Genomic DNA, 24,830 nt, shown 5'->3' with positions numbered 1-24,830 from the left:
AACTTAATACAGGACCAGTATAAACCCCTAAGGGGCAAGAGATCTACTTGCCAAATAAAACAGCTATAATCGACAAAAGAGGTGAGAGATAACGGCTCATTATTTACCCCTTTGAAACTGACCACAACTTCAGGAATTATCGCATGTGCATCCTAACGTGGAAATTCTGAAGTTGCGGTCAGTCATTCACTGAAATCTGAAATTGACGAAAACTTGGGCTTTTCCGCAATAATATCGCTGTTAAATACCCCATTAAAAGTTAGACCTTGTTGGATTAGGTGTAACTGGGCTTTTAACAGTGTATTGACTGCTAAACAAACGTTGTGGCCCTGAAAAATGAATTTCAATTTTGTGGAGTGTCAAATTTCTCCATTATAATAAAAATTACAATTTTTAAGAATTTTTATTATTTCAGGTTTACCTTTGCCCCATGTGAAAGCCCCAATCTTTGTTTTGCTCTCTAAGATTTTTAAAAAGTCAGAATAAAAGGAGCTTCTTCACTTCCTGGTTCCCTGTCTGAGAATTCTGCATGGTGATTGGCTACTTTGACAGCTTGTTGACGTCACAGCAGCTTGCCTGGAGGAGTCTGTGTTCCATGTATATACGGAATATGAGAGGTTGCAGCCCCTCTTTCATTATTTGAAGGGGCTGCTCCTCGATTTTTGGCTGCACTTCAGTCCCACGCTCCTGATCTTTGGTCACCCGATGCGGAGGAGAGCGGGCCGATCGGAGGACCTCCTCGTAGGACTGCTCCTGGGCCTGGCCAAAGTGGCCATTAACTGGTCCAGGCAGCAGGCGGTTGAGGGGGGTCGCTCGGCCCGATTGCCTGCCTCTCTTCCGCGGCCATGTTCGCGCCCGGGTGGCCCTGGAGATGGAGCATGAGGTGTCCGCCAGCACGCTTGAGGCCTTCCGCGACCGGTGGGCGCCACGGGGACTGGAGTGCATCATCACCCCGGCCAACAAAATCTTAATTTAATTTGTTAAGTTTTATTTAAAGTTATTTTAGTTAAAGTCTATTTGTTTAACCACCCAATCAAAAAGAGTACACTGCACTGAGCTGAAGTGCACGTCGATAAAGCAAAACTTCTCACTACAGAGATCACAAAATCTTTATGGGTAGCTTCCTTCGGCGGCCAGTGGCAAATGCCTTGGCTTCGCTGCTAACTACAAATTACAGGCCAACATAAAACTAAAGGAAAGAGCATACAAAAGTACAAAGAATAGTGTAGATCCAGGGGACTGGGATAGATATAAAGAACAGCAAAGGAAGACAAAAAAGATAGTAAGAGCTGCAAAGGAATACAAAAAGAAACTTGCCAGGAATATCAAGATTAATACAAAATGTTTTTATAATTATATAAGAAAAAGGGTAGTCAAGGGTAATGTGGGCCCTTTAAAAACAGATGCGGGTAATATTGTAAATCAAAATAAGGAAATAGCAGACTTGTTGAATAATTACTTTGTGTCAGTCTTCACAGTAGAGGAAGAGGATAATATACCTGATATTCCAGGTAAACTAATAATGAATCAAGGACTGGAACTCTCTAATGTTAACATAAGCAAGGAAACGGTATTAGAAAATCACCCCAGGGTTTTAAAGGAAGTATGAGAGGAAATTGCAGATGCTTTAGCCATAATCTTCCAAAGCGCTCTCGATTCAGGAATTGATCTTATAGATTGGAAAATTGCAAATGTAACTATTATTTAAGAAAGGTGAGAGCGCGAAACAAAAAAATATAGATCTGTTAATCTAACATCTTGTGGGGACAATATTGGAATCTATAATTAAGAACAGAGTGACTGAGCACTTAGAGAATTTTGAGCTGATTAGCGAGAGCCAACATGGATTTGTAAAAGGTAGGTCATGTCTAACGATCCTAATTGAATTTTTTGAGGAAGTAACTAAAGTAGTAGATGGAGGAATGTCTATGGATGTAGTTTCTAAGGACTTCCAGAAGGCATTTGGTAAGGTTCCACATAAGAGACTTTTAGCTCAAATTAAAAGCTCATGGAAGTGAAGGCAAATGATTGACCTGGTTAGGAGATTGGTTACGTGGTAGGAAACAGAGTAGGGATAATGGGTATGTACTCAAATTGGAAGGAAATGACTAGTGGTGTCCCACAGGCTCTGTGCTGGGGCTTCAACTATTCACTTTATGTATGAATTACTTAGATAACACAATAGGGAGCAATATATCCAAGTTTGCCGATGACACAAAGATTGGTGGCATAGTGTAGGCGGGAGCATAAAATTACAAAGAGACATTGCTAGATTAAGTGACTGGGCAAAACTGTGGCAGATGGATTTCAACGCAGGTAAGTGTGGGTCATCCATTTTGAACCAAAAAAGCATAGATCTGACTACTTAAATGGTAAAAGGCTAGGAACCGTGGAGGTCTAAATAGATGTAAGGGCTCATGTACACAGATTAGTAAAATGTAGTCAGGTACAAAAAACAATCAAAAAGGCTAATGTAATGATAGGCTTTATAACTAGAGGGCTAGAATACAAAGGGAAGAAAGTTTTTCTACAGCCATATAAAGCCCTGGTGAGACCACATTCAGAGTACTGTGTATAGTTCTGGACACTGCACCTTAGAAAGAATATATTGGCCTTGGAAGGAGTGGAGTGCAGATTCACCAGAATGCTACCAGGGCTCCTAGGGTTAGATTATGGGGAGAGATTATATACACTAGGCTTGTATTCCATGGAATATAGAAGGTTAAGGGGTGATTTAATAAGAACATAAGAAATAAGAGCAGGAGTAGACCATACGGCTCCTTGAGCCTGCTCCGCCATTCAATAAGATCATGGCTGATCATCGACCTCAACTCCACTTTCCCGCCCAATCTCCATGTCCCTTGATTCTCCTAGAGTCCAAAAATCTATCTATCTCAGCCTTGAATATACTCAAATACTCAGCATTCATAGCCCTCTGGGACAGAGAATTCCAAAGATTCACAACCCTCTTGAGTGAAGAAATTCCTCCTCATCTCAGTCTTAAATGGCCTACCCCTTATCCTGAGACTATGCCCCCTAGTTCTAGACACTCCAGCCAGGGGAAAAAAACTCTGTGTCTACCCTGTCAATCCCCTTCAGAATCTTATATGTTTCAATGAGATCACCTCTCATTCTTCTAAACTCGAGAGAGTATAGGCCCATTCTACACAATCTCTCATCATAGGACAGCCCTCTCATCCCAAGAATCAATCCAGTGAACCTTTGTTGCACCACCTCCAAGGCAAGTATATCCTTCCTTAGATAATGAGACCAAAACTGTGCACAGTACTCCAGGTGTGGTCTCACCAAGGCCCTGTACAATTGTAGCAAGACTTCCTCACTTTTATACTCCAGCCCCCTTACAATAAAGGCCAACATGCCATTTGCCTTCCTTATTGCTTGCTGTACCTGTATGCTAGCTTTCTGTGTTTCTTGCACGAGGACACCCAAATCTCTCTGAACACCAACATTTGAAAGTTTCTCACCATTTAAAAAATGTAATTGAGGTTTTAGGATTTTGAAAGGAATAGGGTGGATAGAGAGAAACTTTTTCTGCCGGTGGGGGAGTCTAGGACAAGGGGACATAACCTTAAAATCAGAGGTGTATAAAATTATGAGGGGCCTAGACAGAGTGGATAGGAAGGACCTATTTCCTTTAGCAGGGAGGTCAATAAGCAGGGGGCAGAGATTTAAAGTCATTGGTAGAAGGATTAGAGGGGAGTTGAGAACTTTTTTCACCCAGACGGTGTTGGGGGTCTGGAATTCATTCCCTGAAAGGGTGGTAGAGACAGAAACCCTCATCGCATTTTAAAAGTACTTGGATATGCACTTGAAGTGCCATAACCTACAGGGCTACAGACCAGGAGCTGGAAAGTGGGATCAGACGGGGTGGATCTTTTTTGGCCGGCACAGACACGATGGACCGAATGACCTCCTTCTGTGTCATAAATTTCAAAATTTCTATGATTCTATGAATAGAATTAGACTAGGTGGCTTATGTGTAGAAAAACACTGGTGCATATTTGATGGACCGAATGGCCTGTTTCTGTGCTGTAATAGTCTATGGGGGGAAAATTGGGTAGATTTGCGCCTCTTGTCATCGCCGTGCACAGCGCCCCACTTGCGCCCCGGCTGCAAACTTCGGTTGCGCCCCCTGACCTATCACTGGATGATATGTCCAACAGGGTCAGGGGGGTGTTTTTGCAGCGGTGGCAGCACTATTAAGAGGGGCAGGTGTCGGGTGGCCATTCTTTTTGGGCCGATTGCCAGCACCTGCCCCCTTCCCCTTTTTTCCTCAGGGTGCCGGCCGCGATCGCTCAGCCCGGCACTCCTCTTGAGTACTGGGCTGTTTTCACGGCACCCCGCTCCCCAGTGCTCTAGCAGGGCCCCCGTGCGCACAGCGCTATGCCCCTCCCCTTTAATCAGGGAAGGAGGCCTGCAGTGACGTGGCGCTACGTGCTGACGCATGTGGCACTTTTGCACGTAGCGCCGCGATCTTCAGTTGTAGCGCCCCAAGATGGAGGTGGAGTGCTTCCAGTAGCGCTCCATTTCCTGCTTGGGGCGCTACAACTGAATTTCCGGCGATGGGGCACTAACTTTTTCGGGGCGCTAAAATTAGCGCCCTGGTGACGTTAGCGCCCCCAAAAGGGGCGCCACCCAATTTTTCCCCCTATGATTCTATTTTCCTCCTATAATGGGGTACCCAGAACTGAAGGCAATTTCCAACTGTGATCTAGTCAAAGTCTTCTTCAAATGCATCACTTCCTTGCTTTTATATTCAATCTCCTAAATATGTAACCCAGAATCCCTTTCTTTCCTACTTTTAAAGATCTATGATTCTGCACCCATATATCTCTCTGTTCTTGGACTGTTAAGAATCTTACTGTTTAGCGTATACTTCCACTGTCCTTTTCTCCAAAATGTTTTGCTTCATATATCTCATATTTCTTCACATTGTGTCTGATGTTAATTGTTTACATTATGACAGTCATCCACATTATGGTTGCTGAATCTATTAACTTTCTTCCAGTTCATTGATTAAATGTTTATTATATCTCAGTATTTTTCTCCTTTCTGGCTAGTTTCGATTTTCTTTTTGTTATTCACCATAATACTTTCCCATCAATTTCAATTTTGTTCCCAGTGACAGTCCATCAAAAACATCTGCACCAACGCATTTTATCAAAAAAAAAATTACACAATCACATTTCAGGAAAATACGTTTTGCAAGAGAGATAACCTGACATTTCTAAAATCCCCTAAAACAAATCTTAAGATAAATTTTAAAAAACACAAACGTACCCATAAAATTGGGTCCGACAATCCCATCCCACCCCCTCAGTTTCCACAAGAAGCACCTTGCCAGACTTCTGAGCGTCCTGGACTTATGGTACACCGGCTTCCTGGCAAATAACTTGGCAACATTTGTCTATTACCATCCCATGTCTACGATTATCAGGAAATGCCACGATTTCCTTTTAGCAGAGCACCTCCCAGGTGCTACCCCCTGTCATTTCTCCTGCACCCCCAAGTGGGCGCAAGAGCTCTTCCGTTGGAGTTTGTAGGCCTGCCTCTTTATCGGAGGAACTGCCAGGAGCCAGCACGGCTATTCTCCCCGAATCCCATGAGTCATTTGTTGGAGTTTGTCTGCAATTCGCAGGTCTGCCCTTTCTGATCTCTCTGCTTTTCTCATGGTCTTCTCCCTTTCCCCAGTCTCCCTATGTGGCAATGTGAATGCTGCAGGAATTAGGGAGTGAGAGGGGGCGGGGTGATGGGGGTTGCAGAAATAAACAATGGAGCAAATTAATCGCGAGACTCGTAATGTTTAGTTAAAATTTAGCCGAACTCGCGATCTTGCAATTCAACAGTGAAACCTCGCAATTTTTTTTGCCTCGGGGAATGATGCAATGACGCTGGGTGGGAGTTCAGCAGCACAGCAGTACTCCGATTGGTCAGTGCGCAGCAGCACCGCCCAGCATTGGCCACGGAGATTGGAACGTTTCCGGGATTGGAATTGGAACTGAAACAGGGATTGGAACCTTCAGATTTGGTCTCCTCTACATTGGGGAGACCAAACGCAGATTGGGTGACCGCTTTGCGGAACACCTCCGTTCAGTCTGTAAGGGTGACCCCAAGCTTCTGGTCGCCTGTCATTTTAATTCACCGCCCCATTCCCACTCAGACCTCACCGTACTCGGGCTCTTGCATTGTTCCACGGAAACCCAGCGTAAGCTCGAGGAACAGCACCTCATCTTCCGATTAGGCACTTTACAGCTTTGACTCAATATCGAGCTCAACAATTTCAGATCATAACCTCAGCCCCCATTATATTTTTACATATTTTTTATCCACATCTTTGCTTTGTGCCCTTCCCCCTTTTTTCTCTCCCACATGGCAGCTGTCTCTCATTCTGCCAGCGCATTTCACACCTAATCTAGAGCCGTCTTTTGTCTCTTTACCAATCCTATCACCATCTCGTCTCGACCTGAATACCTCTTAATGTCTCTTCACTTCTCTTTTGTTCTTTCATCCCCATTTCCCAACCCCCAAACTGGCCTTTTAATCTGTTTCATTTCCTGTGTTTTTTCAGTCCTGACGAAGGGTTTCAACCTGAAACATTGACTCTATTTCTCTCTCCACGGATGTTGCCTGGCCTGCTGAGTTTTTCCAGCATTTTCTGTTGTTATTTTGGAACCTTCAGTATCGGATGTTCCATTCCTGCGCCACGTGCACCCATCACTCTCTTCGTGTGCTCATGGCTCGCATCGTTGGTGACCCAGTCGGAAGCAGAGTGGAGGCGAGCAGATCGTGCACTGCGCTCTCTCTCAGCCCCCCGAGCTCTCTCTCGGCCCCCGCGAGCACATAGAGAACAATTATATCACTGAATACAGAGCCAAAGATCAATGGCACTTCCTACTGTTCTACCAGCTTTTGTAGTCCGCTTTACCATCTGCTTGCCTCATGTAGAAAGAATGAAATTACCAAGTCAAGACACTGAATGTTTGAAACTGAACAGAGTTTGATGGATGGGCAATATCACGGTCAAATGCCTCAGCGAGCCTGGCCTTCGCAGTGCTGAAGGTAACATGCTCCTTTGTCAGAGCAGTCTCTGATTTTATCTGTAGTTTAGAATCAAACATTACTCTTTTACCTTTCAAATGGAGAGATAACCACAGTCCAGGAAATGGATATTTGAGAGCAGAAGACGCTGTGTGGTAAGGAAGGAGCTACTATCAATTTAGTCATACATCTCTGATAACGCAGCAGCCTTATTAACAGTGTGCTGCTCCCATGTGAATGGCTTATATCTCCTGAATGACACACAAGCAATACACATTTAATACCTGTTACTCCTAATTTACTTGGATTTTTAGGATATCCCTTTTATATTTTTCCCCACGTTTGTGTCGCTACAAACAGAAACCGAAAAGACCCAGGTTTTCAAATCAGCCGCAGAAACTGGATTTAAACCATCTTTAACCATGCAAGCTAGGAACATTCCACAATCAATGCCAATCTGTGCTGAGTTAGCTGATCTCAGCTCGAACAGTGGCGACTGGCAAGGCACTGCAATTGGTCTCCCAAGACTAGGGAGTGGAAAAAAAAGATCATCCGGGATTGCTGCTCTTGATTCCTATCCAGCAATCCCTACTGTGAAAACAGAATTAGGAACCCTCACTAGAAGAAGATGCAACTGAACTGGAAAAGAGCAGGGAATTGCTAATAGAATTAATAGGGTTTTCGAGAATGAAACATAGGCACACAGAACCAGGACTTTGCTTAGGAGGTAAGACTGGGGGGAGGGGGGCGTTTTGATTGAGATTTTCAAATTAATAAGGCTTGAGGATATAGAATGGGCCAGGGCTGTTTTGATTTGATATGAGACAGCAGAACAAGGGGATACCAGTACAAGCTAAAAAGAGGTAGGTTCAGGAACAATGTAAGAAAGCATTACTTCGCTGAGAGGGTTTGTAGTTTTTGGAAAAGCTTATCAAGCAAAACAAGTAGTTTTGATCACTTTTAAGGTCAAACCAGATAAGTATCTTGAAGAGAAACACCTTAACAGGACAGCAGAAAGGTGGACTAAATGGACTTGAGATTTTCTATGTTCTTTGCACAGTTGAATCACCTATTCTCTGGGCTCACACATATATAAAGAATATATATACTAAGGTGTGATTGGGCAAATTGACAAGCTGTATATTTTGGCATGTGGCTGTTGCCAATCGTTCTTTCAGATTTTGGCCAAATATCACCCACCATCAGACCCCACATCAATATGATTAGCACTGTCACATGCCTCATTGAATCTTTGAAAAACTGGACGTTATAAAGTCTAAATTTTGTATAGAATGCAATGGCCCAGAAATTCGGGTCGGGGGCTTCCCGCGGGTGCAAGCCCCCGACCTACACTTACATATCGCGGTGACATTTGAAGACTGGGCCTGCGTGGATTTCCGGTCTGTGGCCCGGTTCAGCTCCCGGCGTGCTGTGCGTGCGTGATCCAGCGGCGTACTTAGTGCGATGAGCCGGCTGGGATCACGTGAGCACTGGGCAACCAATGGGAGTTTACAAAAGTCCATTCATGAGTTAGACATAAGACCTGTCAAACTCATGAAAAGTCCGGGTGCCCAAAACACTACTTAAACTTTAAATAAAAGTTTTTAAAAATTCCAATAACTAAATTAACTATTAATAACTTTAAAAAACTATTTTAAACAATTATTAAAATTTCTGTCAATTTTTTTTCAAGAAACCTTACTGTAAATTCTTTAAAAATAATAAACCTGTGGAAAAAAATTTCTAACTTTAATTATTAGACCACTTACCTTATAAAACTAAGTCCTTACGTCTGCTTTTTACATTCGTAAAAAGTGGAGGCCTTCACGCACGGACAAACCTGTCAAAAAAAACGAAGTTCAACGCGTATGTGCTGCCTCAAACATCACAAGGGAACCGCCTCTTAACCCCTTGGTTCAGAGGAGAGGAAATGCCGGTTTTCCGTGCATGCGCTGTGCATGCTGAAATCCGACACTTCCAATGGGCCCACGCGTGAGTACCCCGTCCGTACTCACGCGTTGGGACCGGAATTACTGGGCCAATTGAAGTAAGATTTAAAAATGAGCGTAACAGGGCACGTTTAGTAGAACGCAATTGCACAGCAAAATGTTTAAAGATGAAATGTACCAATTACTCGTATGTTTAATTGCAGAAATGACCATGCCAGTTTAGAGAGATGAACTTACAAAAAGAGACAATGACATAACCCTTTACTGGAAAAACGAAACTTAGTAGTGGTCAAGAGAGAGAGGGTCTCGTTTCTCAGAAATCACATGACCTGATGACTCATTTCCAAGAAATCAGAGGGGCCACAGGCCCATACAGTGAAAAGTGAAACTTATGTTATTGGTTACCTTGTAGAAGTTAGGCACACCTAGTTAGTGATTAATGTATAGACTTTTAAATCGATTGGACCTCTGGAGTAGGAGGTCTCGGAATATGTGTATAACTGTGTAAACCTCAAGAGATTTGGTGGAGTTGGAGCCTTGTGTTGGGACGCAAGAGCCATAGCTCCCCAGGCCTGAATAAACCGTTTTTACTTCAATTATTGGGTCTGTCTTTCTTAAAACAAGCCAGTGTTGTCGACTTTGTATATCACTCAGTCCACACTTTGGGGGCTTACATCAATTGGCGACGAGGATGGGATGCGCGTTCTGAACCAGACTCTCGGACAGCGTTAACCTAGGACGGGTGAGTATGTTTTAATTACCACCTGTAAAATTAGGGGTTAATCGCTGGCGAGACGGTGAGTCAGAATCGACGTATAAAAGAACTATAAAAAGAAAGACACCCTTAATTGAAGGCGGTTAAAAAGATAGGGATAAGGTGTTCCCTAAGCCGTATAGCGGCAAACCGACAGGGGCGGAAAAACCCCAGGGAGGCAGAGAAGTCCTCATTTAGCCGTGGGTAGGCGAACCGACAGGGGCGGAAAAACCCCAGGGAGGCAGAGAAGTCCTCATTTAGCCGTGGGTAGGCGAACCGACAGGGGCGGAAAAACCCCGGGAAGCAGAGAAGTCCTCATTTAGCCGTGTGTAGGCGAACCGACAGGGGCGGAAAGACCCCTACCCCGGGGAGGCGGGAAATCCTCTTTATCCGTGAGACGGTGAAATCTCAACAATTGAATGAATGGGTGCACCGTGGTGAGTGAATGAGATAAAACCCTACGGTCATAAAGAGGTTAGAACGGACAAGGGTGAGGTCTGTCCCCAGCACCTAGCCTGAGCCTGAATTAAGAGGACAGTAGTCCCACGTGACGGCTAGGATCAAGTAGGACGCCGGGAGCTACAGACCCCACAGTACCAAAACCTCGGGACTAAAGGGTTGGTGTGTGTCTAATGAAACGAAGTGACTAATAGAAAGCAAGAAACTAATGAAGGTGACGCTATAGGGGCGAACAACGTAGCGTACAAACCTAATTCCTCAACATCGTGAATTACGCGTGAAACATAGCAGTTAGTTATGACTAAGAGGGTGGAAGAAGAATCCTCAAGGGACCTGGATTCTATAACCCGACTCCTGGAAAATAAAAAGAAACAGTGCAGAGAGCCAAAGGCTTGGTGGGGAGGAGCTAAAGATAAAGAGGCAACAGATAATGTAAGGAATTGAAACAGAAGGGAGAGATAAAGTAGGAAAAAGGTCTAATTTGCAGGCGAACCAATTTGAAACCCCAGCAAAAAAAAAACAAACAAACAGGGATTTGGAAACTAGGGAAAGCTGTTGAGTCAGATTTAAAAAGGAAGGAAAAGATAAACTTAAAGCTTTACCAACATGGAAGTTATTAGCATCTGTACCAAGACAAGTAAAACACGAGATTTGCTGAGTGAAAGGAACCTTAGACATATGCTGAAATTACAGTTTGTATAAAAATGTGTGAGTGTGGATGTTTTCCTGATTAGGAATGTTTAAGAGGATTCAATATTCCTTTGTCTGAAAATCTGTCCGTTAAGAAAAAGAACTGTCTGCTGTGTGTTGTAGCTCCACCCACTTCTCTGTGTTAAAGTAAAAGCATTTAACCCCTTTGTCTTGTCGGGGATTTTGGAAGTTTAAGAATGTGCAAATAAGATTGTGCCCTCAGAATGAAAAAAAAAACCTATTACAATTTGAGTTAAGCTGAAGTGTAAAAACTGAGAAGAGCAACAAAAAGTTTGTTTAATGAAAGATTAAGTTTCAGTCTAAGATCTAACCTTGAAGTTATGAGGTAAATTAACCTATTAAAACCAGACTTTCATTGTGGCCACAGTGAAATTCTGGTTGATGTAAATTGGTGTAGTCCGAGTTGAATAAGATAACTCCACTCCGCAAGAATATCTGATAGCGGCAGGTCCCTTTACAATATTTAATTGACTATGGTACTGGAAGCCTTATAGAAGGCGGGACTAGAGTTAAACCTTAGAAAGGTATAGGTAGGGAAGGATGAAGTAGTCTACCTAGGATACATAGTGACACAAGGGAAGAGACAAATGCCCAAAAACAGATGGGAGGGGCATTAGGACTGGCTGCATGCTTTGATTGCTCGCAAGCTTCTAGGGATGGCAGCAGGAAGGGACCGCGCCAGAGAGGGGAGGGGGATCCGAGGATGTTTGTTGATGCATTGGTAGGGGGCCGACAGGGCAAAATGTTAATAGACACAGGAGCCACAATCTCATTGACAGACTTACCCTTGCCCCGAACGAAACTTTCAGTTAGTATAGCAGGAATCGGTGGACGAAGAATCAGGGCTTATAAGAGCGAAACAGTCTTACTAGAAATTGGATGTATAATAATACCTACACAGTTGTGGGTATGCGAGAACACGGAAGGAACAATCCTAGGGATAGATATACTGCGAGAAGTAGGAGCTTTAGTCGACCCTAAAGCGAATGAAGTGTACTGGCCCCCAGATTATAAGTCAAACAAACAGGCAGGCCCGGGAAACAAAGTAGAAATGGCCCAGCCTATACAGGATTTGATCAAAGGGGGGTAGCCAAAGGAAAATGTGTAAACCTATATAGATAGTCGGAATGCCTTTGGGGTGGTGTCTGATTACATGATAGCGGGAGTAGGCAGGGATATATGACACCAGAGACAAGAATATAATCAAGGAATGAGTAGGAATCTCTCTCCTACCCAAAGAGTGCATAATAATAAATTAAAGCACAGAAGAGGATGGGCAGCTAAACGAGCAATTGAGAGAGGGAATCTGACCAATGAAGCCCAAATGTTCATGTTGAATCAAAGTGTGAAACCACAACTGTCTTTCAGTCAGGGATGTTTTTTCGGTTGCGTGAAGTGACGCAATAATGTTTAGCTCCACCTTCAAAAGCCTGCGAAGGAGTTAACCCTTTCCACTGACAGCTGTTTGAGTTCACCAAGTAACAACTTCAGTATTACTGAACAGAATTTAAAGATATTGGACATTATTAAATGTAAATTTCTTAATGTTGAGTTAATATTTCCCCACAGTGATAGAAGGAAAATTAGGATTTGATAAATGGAAGTTATCTTATAAACTAATTGCAGCACCGTCTCAAACGGCCGGGAGACTGCTGGGGAGGCTGTCCTGTTACCCAAAGATAAATCTGGACAGATAGTTAGAGACATGAGGCCAAAGACCAACAGATTATACGGGATCGAGAACAGGATACACGGGACGACCAGAAGGAGGTCTTAGCAATAGATAGCAAAGTGATAGCAGAAATAATACCAGCCAAACCAGGGCTAGCACCCAGATGGTCAGGACCTTATGAAGTATTAATGAATAATGACACGTGCTCATGTAGATGGGTCTGGAACGGGTAAAGGAAGGTGGAAACACTGGACCCAGTTAAAAATATATAAGAAAGACAATGAGTAAACCAGAGATGGTGCCCTTTTTGACAGAGTGAGGAGTATACTAGAAGATATAAAGAATGGGAAGGGGAGTTACTACATATATCAATGATAGGGCTGTGTATGATGATAATATTATATGCCATAGTTTGCATCTTCAGGTATGTCTGGGGACAGAGCCACAGAACAAGAAATGAACCAGATGTACAGCATTTTGAACTGATAAAATGGATAAGAGCAGAATAATTCTAACTGGCTGGTGACGACCAGCCCCTTTTTGTAATTACAGGAACATTGGACGTCCGGAATGAGATGGAGCGTCCTCGCCTTGATTCTAGGGATAAATATAAGTATTGCCATTATCGAGGGGGATTAGTAATAAGGAGAACACAGGATGAGGTGTATTCTAGTGTAGCACATAGAATTACTAAGCTTGCCATTAATATGAGTACTTTGAGATACAAAACAAACCTGGAACTCCCTGTGGGTAAAACAATTAGAGGATCCACAGGAGAAAAAAAATCTATCTTACAAAGATGTAAGAAACAGGGAGTATTGGAAACGACCGGAGCAGGGTATGCGGCCGGGTTAGCAACAGTTAATAGCTTGGACATAGAAGGAGTAAACGAAGGAGTAGAAGAATTACAAGCAAAAATAGAGAAGTTAGTAAAACAAGCTACTGGAAATAGCCAGCACTTGACACTGGCAGGGAAACCAAACAATAATGCAATTGTCGGGGGTGGAAGAGATAGTAGCCCCCCATGCAGAAACAATCAATACAATTATTGATAGACTTAATAATGCTTCTCGCCAAACCGATAAGGAACTAATATGTGCCACGTAGGGCTCATGGCTATTGTCGAATGCTCAGCATAACATGAGGCAAATAAATAATGGACAGATCCCTGATTGGATTACTAATAAGGATCTGGAACCTTGGATTGACACAAATAACAGCCTATGTAAGGAATGTAAAATGGGACAAGTACACCGGGCAGGTGATTGTCTGACCCCATGGACTAAGATGATTGGCTTTGTACTGGCCATCCCACAATTCCCAGAAGGGGGACAACCCCTATACGATGTGATTAATATAGGAGAAGTACAAAGGGAAAGTGGGTTAAATATCATGATGTCCCTACCAAGGTGCTTTGGGAAAGGGATGAAGATAATAAACAGAAGAATGAAACCTAAAGGGGGGTGGCAGTGGACGGGTGCCACCACAAGGGAAGGACATGGGTGTGCACACACCCCCCCACCGAGGGAGACACATCCGAGTACAGATTTACGAAAATTACCAATTGCACCCTCGAGGTTCACCCAAGGGGATACACTGGACCTGGGTAGCATCAAGGAACAATGGGACCTGTTGTGTCACCACAATTGAACAGAAATATGAATATCAAGATATGGCTTATACCATTCCCCAACCAAACCGTTGTTTTGGTCTAAAGATACCTACACAGATAGGAAAACCTGGTCATTTGATAATATGGGACTTACTAAAAAGGGTTGAAACTTATGTCATACCAGAGCCCAAGGCAATTCCTAAGTTAGAGGAAGCTTGGCAGAAGTTACGGCAGGAAACGAAGGAAATTTTAAAGTACTATCATAAAATAGAAGAAGGCTTAAAAAAACAACAAAAAGACATTAGTACAACATTAGAGGAAACTCACCCACTTCCTCATATTTTGATAATTTGGGACCAGGATGGTCGGGGACTGTGGGCGCCTCGGTGGTACAAGGCATAATGATATTCCTCTTGATTGTTATTCTGATATATTGTGTATTTTTATTTCTCCAGTGCCTTTGTGCCAGAATGAGTAAGGCTGAAATTGGTGCGGTGAAAGAAGCAGAGCCTGAGGAGGGGCAGGTAGCGATGTTAAGAATGGACAACTCCCCCGCCTCTCCAAGGCAAATGGTGTAAGACGCGATGGGAAGCCCTGAAATTATATGGGATTCATTGGGCATGGTAATTAAAGACCGGGCCGGCCAACCGTAAGATGGAGGTGGCAGAAGGAGGGTGGCAGAAGGAGGGTGGTGAATGAGGACTGGTGTGTGATGACAGTCTCGAATTGGCACGTCACACACCCCACGTGGGAATGAGGGACCGGCTTGAGCAGAAAAGCCTCAACCATTAGTGCAGGGTCTAAGGGGCCCCGGGAATGGTTACACCAGAAGGAGTGCATAAAGGAAAGACCACCCTAAAGGAAAGCCCACCATAGAGGAAAGACCACCATACCACAGAGGGGGGAAGTCGGCCTCCAAATTGATAGGATATATACATGTATAACCTAGACTGGTAGAAGGCCAGGGAGTGCACGCTCTGGCAGACACCAGGCAGTGGACATACATGTTGACCTGTTTTGGAACAATTGTCCAAAAGGTCAAAAGGAGGGACTGAAGTAAGATTTAAAAATGAGCGTAACAGGGCACGTTTAGTAGAACGCAATTGCGCAGCAAAATGTTTAAAGATGAAATGTACCAATTACTCGTATGTTTAATTGCAGAAATGACCATGCCAGTTTAGAGAGATGAACTTACAAAAAGAGACAATGACATAACCCTTTTCTGGAAAAACGAAACTTAGTAGTGGTCAAGAGAGAGAGGGTCTCGTTTCTCAGAAATCACATGACCTGATGACTCATTTCCAAGAAATCAGAGGGGCCACAGGCCCATACAGTGAAAAGTGAAACTTATGTTATTGGTTACCTTGTAGAAGTTAGGCACACCTAGTTAGTGATTAATGTATAGACTTTTAAATCGATTGGACCTCTGGAGTAGGAGGTCTCGGAATATGTGTATAACTGTGTAAACCTCAAGAGATTTGGTGGAGTTGGAGCCTTGTGTTGGGACGCAAGAGCCATAGCTCCCCAGGCCTGAATAAACCGTTTTTACTTCAATTATTGGGTCTGTCTTTCTTAAAACAAGCCAGTGTTGTCGACTTTGTATATCACTCAGTCCACACTTTGGGGGCTTACATCACCAATAATTTCACGCTTACCTGTTAGTGAAAAGTCACCCGCCCGAAACTCATAGGGTACCCAAACATAGCAACGTGGTGATAACAGGTAGGATTTTTTTTTAATTTGTTGGTAAAGCATTTTCAAATACAGTAATATAGCTTTGTAAAGAGCAGAGACCTGTTAGAGATTAAATAAAGCCACTAATGAGGTTTATAAATGTGATAAATCCATGTAGTGGAACAAGAACTCGAAGAGGCGCTATCTTAGAATTAGCACGAGTACTTTATTAACAACTGTGTAGCAAACAAAACAGGCCTGCATCCTGGCATTTCACCTTTGCTGACCTTGACAGGAAGCAACCTCCTGACCTTAACTAGTGGCAGCACTGGCTACAGCACCACCTGGTGGATAACCTTAATCATAACATCCCAGATTACTATATTCCTCCCCCTTTAAGATTTCAGTATGAATTTCTTAACAACCAACCATTCCTAAGGGTCACATAAGAAGTCTCCATTCACTATGTTCCATACGTGACGAATCTAACAGGTCAGTATCAATCTCTCTGGTGGCTTGCGAGGCCTTTGTGAATGTCTAACAGTAAAGTCCCTGCTTGTTTGTGGTGAAGTCACCAGCTGCTCCTGAGCAGTGCTCAGAGTATCTGACTCTGCAACAATGGTTTCCTCTTGAAGAATAGGTTCCTGTGGAATTGTCTCTGTCCATGGTGGTGGCACCACAGATGCACTTGGATAACTGGGGGCAAACCTGTCCTCAGCCATTGCATCTGGAACCTTCATTTCAATTTCCCCGTGTCTGTGAAGTATCTGATCTACATGTCTGCGTACTACCCTACCATCTCCCAACATGACCTTGTATGATACTGGCCCTGTCATTGAGTCTAGAAGCCAGGAATCCACTTTGGTCCATAATTGAAATTCCTGGTAAGGACCGCATCTCCTTCTCCAAAACTTCGGCTCTTTGTTCTTTTGTCATGGTTCTCTTTTTGTTTGTTTTGTCTGTTTTCCATTTTCCTTTTTAGGTCTGGGTGGACAAGGTCAAGAGTGGAGCGTAGTCTACAACCTAATAACATCTCAGCAGGAGAGAGTCCTGTGGTGGATTGAGGTGTTATTCTGTAGCTGAACAGAACCCGTGACACTTTGGCTGCTAAACTCCCTCCTGCACTTTTTTTCATCATCTCTTTAAATGTTTGTACGGCTCTCTCCGCAAGTCCATTTGAGGACGGATGATATGGAGCCAAGGTCACCTGCACATTGCCATTTTTTCTCATGAACTCTTTTGTCTCTGTACTCACAAAACAAGTGGCATTGTCACTTACCACGATCTCTGGTAGTCCTTGATTACTGAAGCTCCGACGCAGGCAGTCTATAGTAGTAGTGGAGGAAGCAGAATTAACAGGATAAACATCCATCCATTTGGAATATGCATCAATGATTATGAGGAACATCTTCCCCATGAATGGACCCGCATAATCTAAGTGCAATCTTCTCCATGGTTTATCCGGCCACTCCCAGGGGTGGAGAGGAGCCGCTGCTGGTGCCTTCCTGTGTGCCTGACAAGTGCTGCATGTCTTGACGAGATTTTCTATCTCCTCATCTAGCTTTGGCCACCACAAGTAACTTCTAGCCAAGGCTTTCATACGCAAGACCCCATGATGACACTGATGTAGTTGCCCTAGGATAGACTGTCGTGCTGGCTGTGGAATAATCACTCATGCTCCCCACAACACACAACCATCCTGCACACTCAGCTCTGTTTTCCTGACACTGTAGGGTGTGAAGTCAGCCCCTTCCGGATGCTGTGGCCATCCCCTCACCAAGACGACACAAAGCTGGGTGGGCGTGTGTGCTGCGAGGAGGATACAGAGAAACTCCAGGATGATTTGGACAGGTTGGGTGATTGGGCAGAAGCGTGGCAGATGCAATATAACGTGGATAAATGCGAGGTTATCCACTTTGGTGTCAAAAACAGAAAGGCAGACTATTATCTGAATGGCAATAGATTGGGAGAAGGGAAAGTGCAATGAGACCGGGGTGTCCTTGTGCACCAGTCGCTGAAGGTAAGCATGCAGGTGCAGCAGGCGGTGAAGAAGGCAAATGGTATGCTGGCCTTCATAGCAAAAGGGTTTGAGTACAGGAGCAAGGATGTCTTGCTGCAGTTGTACAGGGCCTTGGTGAGACCACACCTTGAGTACTGTGTGCAGTTTTGGTCACCTTATCTGAGGAAGGATGTTCTTGCCATGGAAGGAGTTCAGCAAAGATTCACAAGGCTGATCCCTGGGATGGCAAGAATGACGTATGAGGAGAGATTGGGTTGATTGGGCTTATACTCGCTGGAGTTTAGAAGAATGAGAGGGGATCTCATCGAAACTTTTAAAATTTTGACAGGTCTGGACAAACTAGATGCAGGTAGAATGTTCCCGATGGTCGGAGAGTCCAGAACCAGGGGTCATAGTCTAAGGATAAGGGGTAAGCCATTTAGGACAGAGATGAGGAAGAATTTCTTCACCCAGAGAGTGGTGAACCTGTGGAATTCTCTACCACAGAAGGCGGTTGAGGCCAAGTCTTTAAATATATTCAAGAAGGAGTTAGATATATTTCTTAGAGCTAAAGGTATCAAGGGATATCGGGAGAAGGCAGGTACGGGGTACTGAGTTTGGATGATCAGCCATGATCTCATCGAATGGCGGAGCAGGCTCGAGGGGCCGAATGGCCTACTCCTGCTCCTATCTTCTATGTTTCTTCTACATATTCTCGAACTCTAGACAGTACTGGATCTTTACCTGTCCATGTTCTTACTTGCTCTGCAGTCACAAGTGCCGTGTCAGTGTCCTCCAACATCAAAACTCTGTCCTCTGGAGCTGCACGGATAGGCGTGCCTGGTAGTGGAAGACGGCTCAAGGCATCTGCGTTCCCATGGTACTTGCCCGCCTTGTAGACGATGACATACTCATATGCCCTCAACGTCACGGCCCACCTCTGAATCCGGGGTGACACCATCTGTGGAACTGCTTTCATTTCATTGAAAAGAGAGATAAGAGGTTTATGATCAGTGCATATGGTGAACTTCCTGCCATATATGTACTTGTGGAACCTCTGTAACCCAAACATTACTGCTAACCCCTCTTTGTCTAACTGAGAATAGTTTTTTTCCGCTGGTGTTAGAGTTCGGGACATAAACCCTATTGGTCTTTCAGTTCCATCTTCCATGCGGTGTGAAAGAACTGCCCCCACCCTGTAAGGTGAAGCGTCACAAGAGAGAATGATGTCTTTCTCTTCATTGTAGTGAACCAGCACATCCGACGACAGCATCAATTTCTTGGACTGTTCAAATGAAACCCCCTGCTCCTCTCCCCACTGCCACTGTGTCTCCTTGCGCAGTAGTTTGTGAAGCAGTGCTAACACTGTTGACAAGTTTGGTAAAAACCTGTTATAATAGTTCATCAATCCCAGGTAAGCTTTTAACTCAGCCACATTGGTAGGAGCAGGGGCGTCCTGCAGTGCTTGTACCTTCTCCTTGAGTGGATGGAGCCCGGTGGCGTCCACTCTGTGTCCCAGGAACACTGCCTCATTCCCCAGGAAAGTGCACTTACTCCTCTTGAGTCGTAACCCTGCCCTCTCCAATCTCTGTAGTACCTCTCTCAGAGTGCTCAGATGCTCCTGGTCGGTTCTTCCCGTCACCAGAATGTCATCCAGATAGATGGAAACATGTGGAATCCCTTGCAGTACACCTTCGATTGTCCTCTGGAAGATAGCTGGACTAGATGAGACACCAAACGGTAAGCGGTTATATGTAAACAAGCCCTTGTGTGTATTTATGGTGACATACTTCTTTGATTCGTCATCCAGTGTAATCTGCAAGTATGCATGACTCATATCCAACTTTGTGAATTTCTTTCCTCCAGCCAGGTTTGCAAAGAGATCCTCTGTTTTAGGAATAGGATACTGCTCTATTTTGGACACCCGATTGACTGTCAATTTATAATCTCCATAGAGTCTTACCGAATTGTCCGGTTTCAAAACAGGTACTATGGGAGCTGCCCATTCCGAACATTTCACTGGCTCCAGTATGTTCCCTCTCAATAGACGGTCAAGCTCAGCCTCTACCTTTGGCTTCATGGCATAAGGCACAGGTCGTTGTTTAAAGAACCTTGGCGGTGCCTCCTTGTCTACATAAATCTTAGCTGGGGGGCCATTAAATGTGCCAAGTTCCTCCTTGAACACATTCTCATGTTCACTCAACACTTCTTGCAAAGTCAACTGTTTGCCCTCATCTATTTGATTTACTGCTCCCCAGTCTAATTTAAGTTCTTTTATCCAGCCCCGACCTAACAGGTTTGGTCCGGTACCCGATACTATAACTACAGGTAGCTGTTCCACTGTGTCCCTGTGCTGCACAGTCACATTAGCTGCACCTAATGTCGCTACTCGTTCACCTGTATATGTTTTAAGATGCAGAGAGCAAGACTTTAACTCTGAAACTTTTGCACGGTTCCACAATTTTGAGTACTCTGCCTTGTTCATTATGGTTACACCGCACCCTGTATCGACTTCAAAGTTCACCTTAGAGTCATTTACTGTCAGTTGCAATGTGATAGGAGCCACTTTTGGAATGTTCTCTACCATGCTATACATTATGAACATGTCCTCTTCTTCCTCAGCTTCCCCGCTGATGTGGTGTGCTCCCTGTTTTTTCACTTCTCTTCCTTGGTTTTGCTTTCCTCCCCCTTTTGGTTTGGATTTCTCCACAGGTGATTTTGCCCTGCATGCTCGTTTTATGTGTCCTTGTTTCCCACACTTGTGGCACTTTTCCTCCAGAAACCGGCATTCACTCGCCAGGTGATCGCCCTTGCATCTATAACATGCCTTCCCATGCTCATGTTGTGGTTTCTGACGTATGTTTAACTTGTGCACAACAACCTGACCTGCAACTTGCTTAGCATTAGCCCTGTCTGAACCCTGTATTTCTTTTACATTTTGGTTCACTGTCTCTATGGCTTGAGCAAGTTCCAATGCTTTATCATAAGTAAGCCCAGTCTCGGATAATAATCTACGCTGCATTCGGTCGTCCATTATTCCGCAAACTAGCCTATCTCTCAGCATTTCCTTCAGGTTGTTCCCATACTTGCAATCTTGTGCTAATTTACGCAACACCGCGACATAGTCCATTACACTCTCTTCCTCTTTTCTGTTCCTTGAATTAAACTTGAACCGCTGTAAAATCTCACTAGGCTTGGGGTTGAAATGTTCTTTGACCAAGGCCACTAATTCAACAAATGATTTGTCTCCAGGCTTTTCAGGACTGAGCAGATTCCTCATCAAACTGTAGGTCTGGCTTCCCACTGAAATAAGCAGAATGGCTTTCCTTTTTCCGGCATCATTTATTTCATTTGCTTCAAAGAAATAACCCAACACTTCACAGTATTCCTCCCAGGTTTGTGCTCGAATATCAAAAGCGGAGACCGTTCCTACTGTGGCAGCCATGCTCTCTTCCAACTGGTAGCTAACTTTAGCTCGTGATTTTGTTGTTTAAAATCCCCGGCAGATTTCTCTTCTTTATTCAGGGTCCTTTTTACCTCGTTGCCAAATGTGATAAATCCATGTAGTGGAACAAGAACTCGAAGAGGCGATATCTTAGAATTAGCACGAGTACTTTATTAACAACTGTGTAGCAAACAAAACAGGCCTGCATCCTGGCATTCCACCTTTGCTGACCTTGACAGGAAGCAACCCCCTGACCTTAACTAGTGGCAGCACTGGCTACAGCACCACCTGGTGGATAACCTTAATCATAACATCCCAGATTACTATAATAAACAAACTGTCAATTTATATTGGTTTATATTATGTTTGAAAAAAATAGCAACTCATGATTTCTTACCAAATCTCATGATTTTTAAGAGTTTGTCTCATGATTTATGACAGTTGGGATTACTGATGGAGTTGAAACAGAATAATAAGGGGAGAAAAAATGATTGAAATTAAAAGACAAAATATGTATAGGTTCAGAGGCAAGAAAAGAAGTGGAGGGAGAGAGTAAGGAAAAGCATTATGCACTTGTACACTGCCCCAAGGAACATTTATACAGAATATACAATATACAGACATACACAAAGTGCTTTATCGCATGGAAAAGTTTCATGCAACGAATTAGTACAATACATTTAAAAAATAATATAAGTGTGCAGAAACATGTAAGATGTTTCCATAGTTCTGTTGTGCTGTTCTTGTGTCTATATAGGAAATGTGTATGTGCAAGTGAAAGGAGAACAAAATATACAGGAAACAAAAAAAAATCTCATCAGATTTCTTTTGAACTTGGAAAACAAGACTTCCATTGACTCAGTGACATTGACCCAGGGAAGAGCTGTAACAAACTGATTGCTATTCCTAAATTTACATTTGACAGAATGATTAGCGGGGAGTTGAGAACTTTTTTCACCCAGATAATGGCGGGGGTCTGGAACTCACTGCTTGAAAGGGTGGTCGAGGCAGAAACGCTCATCACATTTAAAAAGTGCTTGGATTTGCACTTGGAGTGTGGTAAACTGCAAGGCTGCGGACCAAGAGCTGGAAAGTGGGATGAGGCTGGATAGCTCTTTTTCGGCCGGCACAGAGACGATGGGTCGAATGGCCTCCTTCTGTACCATAAATTTCTATGATTTGAACGGCAACGGTCAGAAAGGGCCCGTTATTGACGCCACAATGCAAACGGTTGTTGCGGTGGAGTTTGGTGCACTGGGCGCCAGGGGGCGGTGTGAATGGCGGGAGGCGGGGCGCGGAGCTGTGCTGCAGAAGTGGGCCCTTTGGTGCGGCTTTTGCCTGATAAAGCGGCGCAGTGCGGAGTGGCTTAAGGTTGTGTGTGAGTGTGAGTGAGTGAGGTTTGTAATGATGGAGGATAGCGGTAGCTCGCGTACTATGGCGAACCTCGATCATCCGCCCAATAGCCGGCTCTTTCTGGTCATCAGCAAGTCGACATCGGAGGAGGTGATCCGGGAGAAATTTTCCTTCTTCGGAGATATCCAGGACATTTGGGTCGTGCGGGACAAGCAGTCCAAAGACCATAAGGGCATCGCGTACGTGAAGTTCGGCAAATCGTCGCAGGCCTGTAAGGCGATGGAGGACATGCACGGCATGGCCCTCACCGAGGACACCAAGCCCATCAAGGTACAACCTCGCCGCTTGGGCACCCCTCGTCTCCCTTTGTTAAAGCCTCAAAATGGAGCTGGGTTCGGTTTTAGGCTCCGAAGGCGCTCGGCCCTGTGCCCTCGTAAACGAGGTGGGAAGGTCGTTCTTCTCACCTCCCCCCTCGGGCAGGCGTGCAGCGAGGTAATCTCGTCGCTAATGAAAGCGATTATTCTGGTACAGTACCAGTCTTCTGAGCCTTGTTTGTAAAAGCTCCTGATTTTATTTTGCAGCCAAAATCTCGTAAGAAAATTGGTTAAAAGTGTTATTGGCTCTGCTGGAGCTTTAAAATAACGTTTGCGCACTTATTTGTGGAGTCAGGAAAGCGCTGGACTCCAGTGTTAACCCTAATGTTTTAGCAAAAATGTAGTATAATCCAATTATTTTCCCAATAAAGGTTGAAAGGGAGTAGTTAAATTTCAGTAATTTTCAATAAAAGAAAAGAAGTAGCCCAGATAAATGGAAAGATAAATTGGCAAATAAGATGGTGAACAAACAAGAATATTTAAACCGCAGATGGTTAAGGTACAGAGTAGACCTATTCCATAAACAGTAACGGTGCTGTAACGAAAGCTGGAGTTCCTTTTGATTAATAGGAATTGAAAATAAAACTTAAAACGAGGCATATTTCAAATTTAAGAATAATAATGCAAAAGAAAATCAAGCTGAATATAGAAAAAAAGGAGCAAAACAGATTAGAAAGGTTAAAGGGGATATAAAAGGTAGACTTATAGGTAATGTATATAGGATTTTATGTACACATAAAAATAAAAAAAAGTTTAAGTAAGTGTAGTGCTCATTAGAAATGAAAAACAAACAAAATATTTTTGTGAAGAAGAAATGGTAACTAGATAAGGAAGTAGCACTGAAAGAACCCCAACTAAAGTAAATAGGCAGAAATAGCAAGAGACTTTGATCACGATCTTTCAAACGTTCTTGGATATGGAAATTGTCCAAGAGGACAAGAAGGTTCCTAATATAACCCCACTGTCCAAAAAGGGAGAACGATAAACCAGGTAATTGTCAGGGTAATGTGGTAGTGGACATGTTTTTGGTGGCCATAATACAGGACAGCCAGTATGGATTTGTAATAACAACAGAAAATGCTGGAAAAACTCAGCAAGTCAGGCAACATCCGTGGAGAGAAATTTGAGTTGACGTTTCGGGTTTGACCCTTCTTCAAAACTGGAGAGAAAAGGAACTAGATCGAAGGCAGGGCTGCGATCGGACAAAAGAATTAAAGAACCAAAAGAAGTAAAAGAGATTAGAAGCTAGACGAGATGGTAATAGGCTGTGATTAGGTGTAAAGTGTACTGGCAGGGCAAAAGATAGCTGCCAGGTGTGAGAGAGAAACAAAAGGAAAGGGGGGGGGGAAAGGAAAGGAGTGGAAAAATATGTGAAAATGAAATAGGGGACGAGGTTATGATCTGAAATTGTTGAACTCGATATTGAGACCGGAAGGCTGCAGACTGCCTAATCGGAAGATGAGGTGCTGTTCCTCGAGTTTACGTTGAGCTTCCGTGGAACAGTACAAGAGGCCAAGGACGGTGAGGTCCGAGTGGGAATGGAGCGGTGAATTGAAATGACAGGCGACCGGAAGCTCGGGGTCACCCTTACGGACTGAACGGAGGTGTTCCGCAAAGCGGTCACCCAATCTGCGTTTGGTCTCCCCAATTATCTGGATTTGTAATAGATAGGTTGTGACTTTATAAATGTAAGAGTCTGAGGAAGTAAGTGTATTTGATAAAGGAAATGCAGTGGGTGTTCTGTAAATAGACTTTCAAATATTCAATAA

At 43.9% G+C, this 24,830-nt stretch overlaps 2 protein-coding genes across 4 annotated transcripts in view; one reads left to right on the top strand and one right to left on the bottom strand.

Moving 5' to 3' along the window:
* LOC147120311 (cytochrome c-like) overlaps positions 1–22,600 on the bottom strand; it is a 38,486-nt gene extending 15,886 nt beyond the window's left edge. The window contains exon 1 of one of the 2 annotated variants that reach the window (XM_085986087.1): positions 22,322–22,600. The gene's annotated coding sequence lies outside the window, so the exon portion shown is untranslated. Of the gene's footprint in view, positions 1–8,828; positions 9,975–22,321 lie in introns of those variants that run through there. The other variant, XM_085986088.1, reaches the window with a different exon arrangement.
* A 21-nt stretch (positions 22,601–22,621) lies between these two features.
* The window catches only part of rbm45 (RNA binding motif protein 45), a 41,390-nt gene continuing 39,181 nt past the window's right edge, over positions 22,622–24,830 (top strand). For both annotated transcript variants that reach the window (XM_085986083.1, XM_085986084.1), the window contains exon 1: positions 22,622–23,017. In XM_085986083.1, coding sequence (XP_085842209.1) covers positions 22,739–23,017 — 279 coding nt within the window. In that variant the 5' untranslated portion in view covers positions 22,622–22,738. The remainder of the gene's footprint in view (positions 23,018–24,830) is intronic.

Source organism: Somniosus microcephalus, chromosome 4 (genome assembly GCF_052327205.1).
Source record: "Somniosus microcephalus isolate GS21.2 chromosome 4, FLI_Smic_1.0, whole genome shotgun sequence".
Lineage (NCBI taxonomy): Eukaryota > Metazoa > Chordata > Chondrichthyes > Squaliformes > Somniosidae > Somniosus > Somniosus microcephalus.
This window is presented reverse-complemented; position numbering and strand designations above follow the sequence as displayed.